General features: G+C 38.8%; 1 protein-coding gene across 3 annotated transcripts in view; it reads right to left on the bottom strand.

Moving 5' to 3' along the window:
- LOC128881576 (FH1/FH2 domain-containing protein 3) overlaps nt 1-14,709 on the bottom strand; it is a 258,099-nt gene that overhangs the window by 48,023 nt on the left and 195,367 nt on the right. For all 3 annotated transcript variants that reach the window (XM_054132795.1, XM_054132786.1, XM_054132778.1), the window contains 2 exons: nt 1,117-1,630; nt 58-320 (listed from right to left, as the gene is read on the bottom strand). In XM_054132795.1, the coding sequence (XP_053988770.1) occupies nt 58-320; nt 1,117-1,630 (777 nt within the window). The remainder of the gene's footprint in view (nt 1-57; nt 321-1,116; nt 1,631-14,709) is intronic.

Genomic DNA, 14,709 nt, shown 5'->3' with positions numbered 1-14,709 from the left:
GTTCGAAGAAGACGAATCAACCGTTAATTACCCGAATTATGCTATGTTAAGTCTTACCTTTGTTCTCCTTGTAGCTGCCATTCAGCTGAACTTCGCCCAAATGACCCTGCGAGCTTTGGGAGCTGCTGGACTCGTCGTCGTCGTCCGGCAAGCTCGAGTTAAGCGTGTTGTTCAGGGAGTTTAGACCCAACGAGTGGTTTAGCCGCGGACTTAGGCGAGCATTCAAGGACATCGACAACGGAGACGTGCCAGTCGAATGTCTGCGGGATTTTCGTCGCTCGTGCGAATCCACTAGTGACTTCCGGTTCCGCAGCGTTTTCCTGCGGGACACATAAAAGCGTTTCTCGTGAGTTGTTTGCAGGGAGTGATTACAGACTTCGCGCGGTGGGTTTAGCAGCTCTGTTGACTAGATTAAGGTTGGGCTCCATTTGTGATTATTGTAATATATAATCGTACTACTTTTAACTAATTTTATTGAATTATTGAGTCTATTATATTGAGTCCATTTTGAATCTAATGTTATTAAATTATATTTCTTTAATGCTAAATCGACATGGAATGTTTGGAAGTATAATAGAAAAAGGTTCCTTCTCTATTACTGTACATTCTCAGCACCATGCAATTTTCATTCTTCACTACATGAAGATATGTGTTTAATTCAATTATTAGGTTGTCCCAAAAGTTTCTTTCGCTTTATTAATAAGAAATACATGCACAATAGTTTATGTTTTATGTTACGTTACTGAATTGTGCACACTGAACTGAACACATTACTGAATACACTATGAACACACTATGAAATTAGATTGTCTATTTATATAAACACGACCACATAAAATAATTAAGTGCAACTCGCGAAAGAAACTTTCGGGACAACCTAATATTTATATTTGTGATTTATTTTAGACATTCTACTGGCCATACCGTCCTATAGAGCATCTTCTACAGATACCACATCATAGAATATCACAGTAACTAATATACTATTGCTCAAATCGCAAGAAATCTCCATTTCTTTAATCTCTTTTTTTTCTTCAAAGGACAAATTACAAATATCGAAGCCCAACGAACCTCCTGATTTTCTCAAATAAAACTAAACTCGAGCCCCGTACTAACCTGATGTTATCGTCGAGCTGGCGAATGGGGGATCCCCTGTCGTTCCCGTCCTCGTGATGGAGCACGGCCTCATAGATCTGGAACTGCCTGAGCAAATCGAGGTCGGTGCCCTGCTTCGACATGTACCTCTGAATGATGCCCTCGATACCCTGCTCCTCCAAACAGTCCACCTGGTCGTAATAAGTGTCCTGGTCCGGTATGCCGTTCAAACACTTGTTAACCAACGTCGTGGCATAAATTAGAAGCTCCGTGTCCGCGGCATCGTAATCCTTCAGGAGCTTCATCACGTTCGTCCAGGGTATCATGCCCCTGGACGTGTCGACGGACCGCACGGCTCTGACCAGCAGCAGGCTGTTCGTCTCCACGTACTCGACGAACACCAACAACAGCTTCAGAGCGGTCTTCACCACCAGACGAAAGCGGCTGGCTATCAGTGTGTATAACCACTGAACCGTCTGACCGTGTTCCATTACCCCATTCATACCATCCACGTAGAGCATCACCTGACCGAGGGCTGTTTGAACAGAAACAGAAGACTCTAAATTGATCCTGCTGGACGTTTTGTGTTTGCCCGATGACTATCGAGCTTCGATCGGAGAATGGCCGTTCGTTGGATCGGGATGTTTGACTGATGGCGTTATCGCGCGGAATAACAATTTTTCGGTGTTTGGTTAAATAAAAGATCGAGAAAACGCGTGATCGCAAGGTGTGGGCTAGTGAAATGTGGAAAAAGTGGAGAGGGCTTCAGTTCGTGAATTTAGAAAAATAATTTCTGTAATTACGATACACATTATTTTCACGTATATCCAATCGTTTGGTCAGCGGACACCGATAAAGTAACAATTTTCTTCCGGCTGGATTTAGAAATTTTGAGATTTCAAATTGTGAACGCACTTTTATCCAAATAAAACAGAGCATATATTACTCGGGTATAGTGTGGCTTTCTTTTACTGAAAACATTTTTTTTCTCATTGGAAAAATAACTTTATATCACTGAAAGCGACCAAAGAAATCATTTTAATTCTTTTCTGGATAGCTATCCAAAGCTTCCCATTCTAAATTCCAGAATACCCAAACAAAGATTTCCACGGATCCCCCAGCCCTAAATATTTCGCAATTGTTTTTTATATAGTACTCTAGCCGCTGTCGACCTTATTGCCTCAAAAATGACTCCATGAACGAAACAAAGGGGCGCTTGAACAACCCCAATATTCATGCGGCGCCTAACGCTCGGCGAGCGTGTTAAATACACACGCGCAGTGAAACGCTTCAACAATTTCACATGAATCATAACCGTGATGGTCCCTTTGTCTTCCGAACAACGGGATATCCCCGTCCCCCCTCCCCCCCCCCCACCTCGCGCCACAACTTTTTTCGGCAAAAACACCGAGCAAAAGCGTCGCAACGCTGACAGTCAACGCAAATACCCAATGAGAAGCTTTTGTCGCGTTCTCCGTTGGAATTGGCACCGCTAGGGTAAAATCCATCGATCCTCTACCTCGGTCGAGATCTACTTTGATCATTTTTTTTGTCCTCCTACCGTTCGATCCCGTGCCATGTGTTGAATTGATTGTTTTTTTTTTATTCCATCTGCGATGGCGAATTTCGTGGCCAGCGTTTCACACGACCCCTAAAGCCGGCGACTGACTTGCAACAGAACATTCTAATGTAACGCGAGCATTCGCTTAGTCTGGACGGACTCTTGCGCTCGGTTCGCGCTCTTGCGTGCTCCACTGGTCTGTCGGTTTTTTGACGAACCTCTTTGATCGTCTACTTTTCACCGAACCGAGTAGGAAGCATTGAGAGAGAATTCAGCCGCGAGTTCGAAGGGAGCATTCGTGATTCCAAAAAGGACCTTGTAATGTAACGTTGGTGTCGAACCGTACAATTCGTGCCGAGCAGTTACATTACAGCGTTCTGTTGCAAGTCAGTCGCCAGCTTAACGCGGTTTGGTCCCTCTTATAAGTCAACTGATCCTCTGTTAAGTTGATTGATGCTTGATGTAGACGACAGAAGATTTTGGAATGCGATGTGTTCTTTGGAAATTAATTCTGGAATTGTTTTTAATCAGTGATCAGTTTATAGATGGCTCTGAGATTTTTGAGATGAAGCAGTTGGAACGTATGCTTCTTTAATATTTCTTCAGAGGATTTCTCGTAGAAGATGTGAAATGGAAATTAAACAAAGTAATAATCAAGGTGGTAATAGAGAAACTCGTACGCAAAAATGTAAACAATTTTTTTTATAACGATAATAGCACACGAAACCCACTGATCAATCACTAATACCCTCAGCAATTCATACGACTATTGACAATAATAAAATAAACATATAAGAAACATATTTTTCATCCAAACGGTGTCATATTTCCATTTTAAAATTGTACACGGCACTCGAAACATTTAATATTATTGAAGATTGCTAATAATTTTCGATGTATATTAATTAATCATTAAAGGTAGTATCCACATATTTATGAACCGGGATATAATTCAAGCACAATTTTCATTCCTGTAAAGCACAGAGTCACCGAAATACATTTACAAATATTGTTTCTCGTATGGCTGGAGAAAAAAAATTATTTTTACTTGGAAAGCCACAGTATATTCGAGCAGCAGCTACACCATCCCGTTGAATAACGCAACAACTATTCCCGAACAAATTATCAACACGTAGAACGAACGAAACGCCAGCGTGTCAAAAGTTATAATTTACTTGGCGTGCAGCTACAAGTTCTAATTGAGGCCCGCGCATAGCTATGCGACAATTAATTATCGAGCCACAGTGGATTAACCAGTTCTCTAGCAAACGTGTACAAGTACTAGACGCGCAGGTAATCGCGGTAAACAGCCCTTATCGCCGATAAAACAGTGTTTACCGTTGGGCAGGTGTTTGCAACTCCTTCGCTGATGTTCTCGTTTCTCAACTACGGTTCTCGTGCACGCTGTAAAACTTTCGTAAATCATGAAAGTGGACCTGCGAGGAATTACTCTCGCGTTTGTCGCAACTGTGATCCTGGGCTTAAAGCAAATAGTATTGAGATACTAAAAATGGTAAATGGTAATATATTGTGTATCGCTTTGTCCTTTTTTGAATTATCCACTGTTTCATGTAAATTGAAGATTTTCTTCAAGGTAATTTCAAACGTCTTTTACTAAAATTAATCGTGATAGAGAAATGCATTGTTTTAATTTTCTCTTCGTTCGATTCTTAGTCTCTTTAAAAACTTTTGAAATTATTAATATTTTACACTGTGAATCAAAGGATTTGGATCTGTGATGTTAATCGAAAGTTATGTGTCATTTTTTCCGTAACTTCGAATTCAACGAGAGATGGAATTTATTAATTTTTTCCTCATTGCAATTCTGAGTTGAATTTCTTTCGTAGAAATTAAAAAATTGTTAACTTCCTTCATTATTTTTTTAAATATTCTTTATATAGTTTGAAGAGCTTCACAAATTACTAACTGAAATATCGTTTATTCGTTGAGAAAATAAAACTGTCCAGATTGTTCCACAAAGATTATCTGTATATTGCACTTCAACATTTTGAAGGAGCACATGAAATTGTATTAAAAAACTGCAATGAAAAGCTAGAATCGAAAGGTCAAATCTATCCAACAGCATGACTCGCAGAAGACAATATCGACGATCTGTATTGTATAACCAGAATTGGAATACTATGGAGTGAAGTATTCAAGTATCGGAGACTCCAGAATCGTACTATACAGGCCACGTTGAAGCTGTTGCGACATGCGCAGCTGCGGGACAAAATACACATGACCTAGAACCTTGGGGCACGATACAGAGAGGTACGGACTCGTGGGACCCGATAATAACGAGGAACGCGATAGGGGAGTCACCGGAATAGTTGGTCCCGATATTGACGACCCCGACCTCGCGGAACTATGTAGATAATGACAACCCTGGAATCCGTTGGGAGAAACGTCATACTCGTGGGACACGATACTGACAACCTGGGTCCCAATTCTGAGAATCCGCGACACGTGAGACACGATTTAAATCTGCATTTGATACAGTTGAACTTGGACTCGATAGCAATCTCGAGTCTAAGGAGTGTCTGAGGAGTGTATTGGAGTTTGTGAAGATATCAGGAGCCGTGGTGGCTCAGGTAGCTGCTCAGGATAGCTTGTTATTTAGGATTCTCTGAGACACTTGAGACCTCAGATCACAAGATTATTGGATGAAATTCTAATTTGGTATCAAGTTCTAAGGGTTCAATATTGAAGTTATTATTGAGTCCTTCAAAGCAAGAGTTATTAGTATTCCAACCAATATAGGGAATCTTGAAGATCTATTCGAAATTCCTGGGACCTTTCAAGATCCTCAAGTAGCTCCCTAGATATTTGGGATCAAGGATCAACAGGAGTTATCAGTATTCCTATAATGTTTGGGCAAGCACTACACTATACTCGCTAAAAGGTTCACTTAGCCTAAGTACTATATTTTGTATTATAATGCAATATGACTTAACTAACTGTATATTTATTTATCGACGAACATTTTCGATCCAACTATAGCCAATCTTCAAATACAATAAAACATATTGTAAGAGAACTAGAAATATTATACAGGGTCTTTCAAATGAATCGAAGTAGATAGATATATCTTGAGGGGATCTTCTGTAAAAATATCTTTTAGCCAGCTTCATCTCCTTACGAGATATTTAACCATTCCACTTTAAAAGAAACCCCTTTTCCAGTAAATAAGAATCAAAAGAAAAATGCCGTACACTTATAATAAAATAATTGCTTACAAAAAAATTATCAGGACGATACACGAAGATATAACTAAATATGCCCGATGAATATTCTCAAATCGCGTCTCACCTCCGAGAATAATTAAAAAAGTTGAATTACCCCGAGCCTCGAGCGCAGAGTTTTGTTTAATATTAATAAAGATCGTCGCGTAAAAAACACACGAGTGTCAAGGGTGGTATTAAATAGTAAATAACTTTCATGTAAATTTCTTCGTTCTACCAACATTCCCTTGGACATCGAGAGCCAAGATTTGATTACCAAGTAGAACGTTCCGCGTATTTTGCGATGCAAATAGTACAATATACATGCGTTACGAGACATGTAGGAAATACGAGCAGCGAGTACCGCGGATGCTTCACCGTTTTTACCGTCGTGGCGTAGCAGGAGACACGTAGATATTTAAATCATCTTTACCGTGCATTACAGGTATAAAACTACCGTGATGATTTATTCGTATTACGTTTCTGTCATGTAAAAAATGTTCGCGAGTACCTTCTATGTCGCATTCGTCACTTAAAATGGAAAATGAAAGACTGAAAAGTGGAAGCTCCTTGAAGCATTGGAAGAATATTCGAAGCGATTAAAGTATTTAATTATAAAAATAAATTGTGGAGAAATCTTTCTGGAGAAATTTAGAGTTTAATGTATCACTTTAGTGTTCACTGTAAAATATTTCAATGAATAATTTAATTTCCAATTTTCATTTAACAGTTCAAGAACGAACAATTGATTATCTCTCACTCGTCGTTCCAAACTTTAATTCAGACAAGATTCGTCAATCTTTTCCGAAGCTATCGTTAGAAATTTAATGTCCCAGAACCGTACGCAACGCACACTTGCTATCATGGATCGGGTAGATGGACACGGCTACCAATGGAAATGGGTTAAATCAGCGAAAACGCGTTACAGAACTGTAGGATAATGGAACTATTGTGTCGATCGAATGAAACTTTTCACCCGTGGAAAGATCAGCCGGCCGGAAATTACCGTTTAATCCGTTCTACGCCGATCCCTCCAACTCGTTCATTCTACTTGATCGAACGTCTTTCTCGGCCAATTATCGGTCGGCTGTGATAATTTCGGCCTCTTATTAGAGAGATCTTGAATAGTCCGTGCAAAAAGTGACGCATTCAACGAAATTTAATACTAATACCTTCATTGTTTGCTCATTAATACGCCAAGGTTGCTTCACTTGGACATTACTTTAGCAACTTAGGTTCTTTAAATTAATATCATTGTTTTAAAGTCAAATATGCTTTGGGAATGTTTGACTTCGTACATGATTTAAGCACCTGTATAAAGTACGAAAATATTGGACATACATTTGGACTGGTTTTTGCTTATTGTATTTCAGTGTTGGTAACTGTCATAGTTATGTATTAAAAATATACTTTCTATTTCTAATGTTTGAAGTATTTACTTTAATTCTTGTCTATTAAATTTTGCGTCGAGATCCTGACGCAGGATTCATGGATATGGATTTTGCTAGAGGTTACAAAACCTCGAGCTAGTTGTTCAAGTAACTCCGATTGAGCGCTGAGCATTATATATAAACATTATATATATATATTTATATAAACATTATATATATATATGTATGTATACAGACCGTTCTTGGCATAGATAGCCAACCGTAGCCGGTTAGCCACATAAATAAGGTTTACTTCCAGATCAGCGGTTCGGTGCATCGGGACGTTCGATCGGTTATGTCAACCATTCTCGAGGGCCTCCAGACTCGCGAACTTTCAAAACATCTAACGCAACTCGAATTTTGTGTTACAAGTTGAACGATGACTAACAGTTGCTGAAGGACCACGGGATTATGTTGCGATTTATATTTAAATATCAAAGTAAACGCCTTGCAAGTTGTCTGCAGAAAAAAAGGTTAACCTGATCCTCTTCAGGAAATTGAAATTGCATTAATTACGAAATAATTTCTATTGAATTAATGATCTGCTTATATTTCTACTCTTTCCCTTATTTTGTAATGAATTTTTTGACTTTATTACTTCTTACTGGGTTTCGTTAACTTTCTTTATATCCGCTACAAATTATGCATCGATTGAAGATATTGTAACATAATAGATTTTTAAAAAAATTTATAGACTGAAAGAGTGGACTGTTTTGTTTGCGTCTAGTTTCATCACGAGGACTAAAGTAGCAGAGACCCATGAAAGAATGGGGTGGTTTATCGCTAGTCATCCAGAGCCCATCAGGGTTTATTACGTGTTACGAATAACGATTAAGGGAGACTAAGTACCTGGAATGATTAATAACTCGAAGAACGTCAAATTTTTGCATTGCAACCTTGTACATTCGCGAACTTGTCTACATCGTAATTACTTCCAGTCATCAACAATGCTATCTTACTGAATAAATTAAGATGCAAATTAAGATTACGGTTATTAAAATTAGGTTACGAAATAGCACTTCAGCTGACCCTTACCACCCTTGCACATGTATTAGCATAATGATCATATGTCAAATACTAATAATGCAGTTTTTAAAGATAGAAATTAGAAATAAGCAAATGAAACAAGAAGTAAGGTATTTTGTACATACAACTAAAACATACGTAAGACTTATAATGGTTCATTTTTCATGGAATTAACCATTTAAGATAAGTCTTACAAAAGGACAATTAAAGTTTGTTCATTAATCTGTCAAATTAAAGAAATGTATTCTCTTTACATATATTTAAATAAAAATAAAATTAAAAATTCAGTAAAGTTTCCAATGCATTGTACATCTCCAACCACAATAAATTACTTTGAAATCCAAAATTAATTATCCCTTCTTAACACCGACCTCTCAGCATTGCCATAAACGTTTGAGCAACGCAGAAATCTCTTTTGCTTCCAACAAAAATCCCGACCATTCCATTATTTCTTTAGAAACACGTTCTCCCATCGCCGAAATTAAAAATAATTTTCTTCGTAGAATAGGTAACGCTGATACATCGAAAATAATTTTCCAGGGAAACGGGGATGGTGATCCTTTAAAAAAGCTCGAGAATTCTCGAGCGTAATCGCTGAACGCAGGGCTATCTTGGAGCGTTCTCGTCTGGGCGGAAATTTATCGTCGCGCGGCCAATGGGAAAAAGAAAGAAGGGTGAATGTTAACGCGGTTATTATGCTGATGATAAACATTACACGGCATAATGAGTTTAGCAGTCGCCACTGGTACCGCGCGGGTGGTGATTTAACGTAACAACACCAGCGCGTAAATTTAGCAATTTGCATGGTGCCGCGTATTCCTCGAATGTCTTCCTGCGCGCGAATTTATATCGCGGCTTATAATACGATTCATCTAAAACCGTTTCCGACCGAGAAAAATAGGTCGCGGCTAATGCAACACTGGGGGGGGGGGGGGGGGAGAGGGCGCGTTAATGGATAAAAAGATAAAGCCGCGATCTGTAATGGGCATTTGTATGCATGGCGTGTCGAATATCAAGCCAACGTTAACCCGAAACCATATCGAACATCATTTGGAACGGTGGTTCTCAAGCGGAACACAGTGGATCGAAAAATGCGGGAAGGAAGAAATTTTTTACAGGTGTTGAATATTAAATTAAGGATCTTAAAATATTTCTGTCCTCTTCTTTTCCCTTGTATAATAATATTCTTTGCCTCCGTTATTATTTATTCTTGGGTTTGTACGATTTCCTTTATTTTCCCATGTACAAATTAACAGAGATTTTTCACTGTTAGGTTTCTGTTCTTTTCCTTTTTTTTGTTTTGGAATAAGTATAATACTTTTTGCCTTCGTTACTTCTTTCTGGATTAAACTGATTTCCTTCACTCTTTTCTCTGCGCGAGTACATTATTTGTTACGCGTATTTTGTTAAATTTCTAGATCATTAAGGGTATATTTATGTAACTTTACTTATATTTAACAAATACTTGAACAGAAATCAATTATTCAAACGCGATAATAATTATATTTTAAATAAACACTGCTAAAGTCCGTGTATCTACATTACAACGAATTACAAGCCAGAAGAAGTTAAGAGAACTACTCGCGAGTCGTTTAAATTAATTAATTACATTACTCCTTGAGGAATTGGCAAACTCCACTCGCGGCTTTCGTAAGGTACAACTTTCGATCGCACAGTCGAAACTCCCGACGTCGCCGAAAAGCACTCCGATAGCTTCCAATTGGATCGAATGGAATCTGTACTCGAACTGCCTAGAACACTTCTCGAACGCATTTATTACCGACACGCGTTTCCTTAATTACTTTCAACCACTACGTATTCCATATCAATGCTTTTAATCGCGATATGTCAATCGAAATTGCAAATATTTATTAATAAGTTTAGTAACCGATCAGAGGCGTCTAATATATGTATTTTTCTTTTTTCTTTTATGATGTATAAATGATGTGACGTAAGCGAAAGCTCTTCCTTATGTAAAAATTACAAGGAATAAATTGTCTACCTATCTATCTGTCTACTTAGTTCTTGTTAGTGATATTTACATTGATGTCTACATCTGCTATCGACACCTCTAGTATTTTTTTAGGATTATCGTGAAACCGTCGATTTAATTTGAGAAACACTGCTCCAATCGAACATTACGTTTCAGGCATCGACGTCGCAATCGTAGCACTGCGTCATCGGCACAATTGCACCGGTAATGACAATAATTGTAAAGCGATTTAAGCACGCCACGGTTGCAGGCATTAGCCGGCCCGTTATCATTACACTGGCCATAAGTTACCCCACAAAATCTAATTAGAAGCATACGAGAGTATAGATCGCACAGAACGAAATCGACTATCGGGGCTCCGTACTGTCGCGATATTACGAGGGTGTTTCGATAAATTCTCGGATGTGACCAGGAAAGAAAAATCTTGCACACCTAAACACGTTATTATTTTTCAATGTAATACCCTGTAATCGCTGTACACGTTTGAGATTTCAAAATATATTTTTCTGTAGCTTTGTAAATATAGTTTTGTTCTTTTGTTCGATGTGTGTGGGTAAAATTGATCGCCTTGGTGCTTTCAAAACTACTATTTAATTTCTAGCATGTCACACGTGTTCTGGATGTATCGATACAAAGAATTAATCGAAGTCCGCACGCATAATCGCCAAATGCACCTGCGCAATCGCAGGTTTTCCAAGGCGATCGCAGATTAACGCGGGACGAACGAGGCTGTGCCGGAAGAGCAGCCATAATTTTTCCGCGCGAAAAATCCACCGACGGCCTCGCGATGCCACGGGAAGCACTCTCGTGTTACTATATTTTTCTTTTTTTTTTGCCTTTTCAACGGGAAAAAATAAAAGACGAAAATGAAAAAAGCTGGGGGAACAGCAGAAGGTGGGGAAAAACAGTAGAAACTCCGACGACATTGTGTCCAACGGCACAGAAAACGTTTTTCCCTGTGATTTAGAGTCATAATCCGTATGCGTCCCGGAAACTCGGTTTCCGCGGAATTGCAGCGCCGACTTTCAGACCCTCCTTCGTTTCTCAAATCGAATAAAAGATTTCAACATGCATATTCGCTACAAAACAAAATAGTTTTTGTAAAATTATGTTGTTTGGGCTGAATGAAAATTCAAACTAATATTGAAGTTTCATCATTATATTATACATATGTACATAGTAGCATGTTATTATTGAATATTACTCCACTCATTTTGTCAATCAGGAAGTTTGTATGCATGACGTTTGTATGTATAAATATGTGTATGTTTGTGAAAATAATTGTCTCGACATAAAATACTTAAACAGTAATACCTTCGCGTACACATTTACAAAAAAAAAAAAAAAATAGAATAAAATCAATACCTGTAACGAATACCATAACAAAACTAAATCACAATGTTTAATAATGCACCCCGTGAGCCAACAGGGGTCTATAACATAAAATGAAAATTCACTTCATTCCTTTGTTCGAAAAATTCAATAATTGCATTTTTCCGTGTCGCGTATTTCGAAAATCTCATTCCTCCAAGTTCGAAGGCCGGTAAATCAACTCTTTCCTAGAATCGCGCGTGGGATCGATACCGCGAGTTTTACGCTGCTGCAAATATGCAAATGTCGCGCGGAGTCGTCAGGATTTTACGTTCATCGCACCGATCAATCGGGCGAATTCCCATTCGCGGGTTATTCCGCGCAGAATGCGCGCCCCGAACGTGTCCTCTGATTTACATGGCTCCGCGGCCGCGGGAAAATGCATCCAGCGAGCATGATTCAAAGCGACGATCGCGGAGCGTTACAACGCGCGCAAATTTTCCCACCTTTGTGTTCCTCCTCGCGAAATTCTACGCGTTATCGCAGGGAGGAGTTATGCATCCCAACAAAGCTTGGCATTTCCTTTGATAAATTCCATAAACGGCGTGTGCTCTTCTAATTCTCTGCTCTCTTATGCTTGAGAACCTCCCTTCCTAGGAAGTGAAGATCACGGTTCGCTATTGTCTCCCAAATGCAGTGGACAAAGAGAAGAGATGGAGAAGTAGATGGTGAGACAGTGAAATAGGATCGGGGAAGGGCCATTTGGTATTTTGGTGACCTTGATGATAGTATTTTATATTTCGAATGCGAGGACGGAAGCAACAGGAAAAATTTACAAGGATTTCTTATCCATTTTTCCTAACTACACTTGATTCTCAGAATTTCTCTATTGTTACTGGACTGAAAATAAATTGTTACTACGACGGCCTGTTTGTATCTAAGCCAGTACTTGAATTGGATACCTACAGCTCAGCTGCATGACAAATCTGTTCGTCCTCGACCACAATTGAAACAGAATATTTAAAATAACACAAGCATTAGACGAAACACGCAACACCGAGTAACTCCACTGAAAATTAAGAATTAAATGTGTCTACCCTTACATTTGAAACTTCATTCGTATCTTTCGTTGTAACTCGATCATCCGAATGTCGTTCACGCTGTAATCGAGAGATTCAGGGGATTTTTTAGCAGAAAATTTCTTCAATGCGTTGTTTTTCAGGGAGTTTAGCACGGCTCGAGGATGTGACATAATTTCGAACGAGTCGCGTTTCTAAGAGGCCGTTAGTTTTGGTGTCAAGTTCGTCGCAAAATCGAGCACCACGCGTTGCCAAGCTGTCTCCTCAGCGATATCGTGCTTAATCGTGCACAAGAGAGTCGGGATAGCCGTTTCAGTTGGACAGGTGTTTTATGCTGCCACCGTTTCGTCTCGAAATTCGGATTACGTAGCGATTTTTGCGGCTTCTCGCCGAACCAGGCGACGTCGATCGATGCACGAAAAGCGAAGAAAATTAAAGTAAACGAACCGGTACCTTAACACCTTGCTGCTTCTTTTCATAGAAACGCTACTGAGATATGTTTCATTTGTTTCTTCTTGGATTGACACGGAAAGTTACTAGGTTATCAATTCTCTGTCATTTCATATGATTAAGAGGAAAAGGTACACCTTCGTAAAAATCTATATTCGACAATTTTTGTTTCAAAAATAATTGACTAAATGAAAGATCTGTTTACTGGGGTTTGTTATATTGAATAATAACTCTGCTGTTTCAAGTCTGATATGGTAGAACTACACTAAAAGGTTGAGGTAGGGGTAATTTAATTATAGAATATATTTTCACTTTCATCACATAGGGTCTTTCATAATCAAATATAGACGTATCGTTAATTAATCCTGAAGTATACTCTCGTTTCTAAAAGTGAGGCAATCAATTTTTCCCTAATTTAAATTTAAATTAAATTCCTAATTTTTTTAAATCCCTACGTAAATTTAAATTGGAGATTTAATTTAAATTTAATCCTTAAATTTTTGCTAAGTGTCCTGAATACCAAACTGGACATAATTTTAACAATTCCCAAAGCAACACAGAAATACATTTCCATAGTTAAAAGCAGAACAGGATCCTCCTTTCCTTCCCACAGTGTCTCGAATAATCAACCAGACATCATTTTCATTCTTCGTGGAGCGATCCAGGAATACATTTTCCATAACTGAATTATGATATGCAGTCTCCAAGGTTAGAAAGAGCAGAAGCAATTTTGCACAAGGTTTAGCCAGCGAATCTTCCAAATTCTACGTTTCTTGGGTAACTCCTCGAGACTTTGATAGAAAACAGAAGTGGCGAGGCTCTTTGGAAAAGCTGATCCGCAGTCTCACAATTGGATGAGATGGGATTCCATTCTACGCGGAGAGTCAGCAATCCGTTGGTTTCGCTTGAGTTAAGGTAACGTCTTATCAAAGTTACCACTGGAACATTCCCAGCGAGCCGAAACTGTTGGAGCGTCGGCACTTTAATGAGCCAATACCAAGGGAAACGTCGTTGTAATCAACCAACCCTGACACACTAAAACGTCGACACGGTCTCCATCTCGACGTATTATAAGGTTGGATGCCCGTTCGAGCCTGCTCGCAATAAATTTCCTGTTTACCGAGAGATAAGGAACGCACAATGAACTCCCCTAAATTAGACAGTTAATCCTAGAATGTCCAAGAAAAAGGAAATCTTCGAACCCACAACACGGTAAGTTTAAAGTTGAGATTACTTCTCTTCCAAAAAGCATCGTTACAAAATGTAACTGACTGTTATATTATTAAAAAAGCACGCATGTCCTCAATCTATTAAAACTTGAAAAACAAAGAACCATGAAACCTTATATTTTCTTTCAGCGAAATTTTTGAAATTAAATACCAAACAAACGATTACAGTTTAGAAACTAACGAAAATTTGAGTCGTTTTAGTCATTGCCTTTGTGCTCGTATCCAAATGAGCCAGCAAACAAAGCCTCAACCTATTCCAAGTTCATCTCCTGTCTCGCAAGAACATCAAGTGTTCGAGTGCCTCCAGCATCGAA

Source organism: Hylaeus volcanicus, chromosome 1, assembly GCF_026283585.1.
Source record: "Hylaeus volcanicus isolate JK05 chromosome 1, UHH_iyHylVolc1.0_haploid, whole genome shotgun sequence".
NCBI lineage: Eukaryota > Metazoa > Arthropoda > Insecta > Hymenoptera > Colletidae > Hylaeus > Hylaeus volcanicus.
This window is presented reverse-complemented; position numbering and strand designations above follow the sequence as displayed.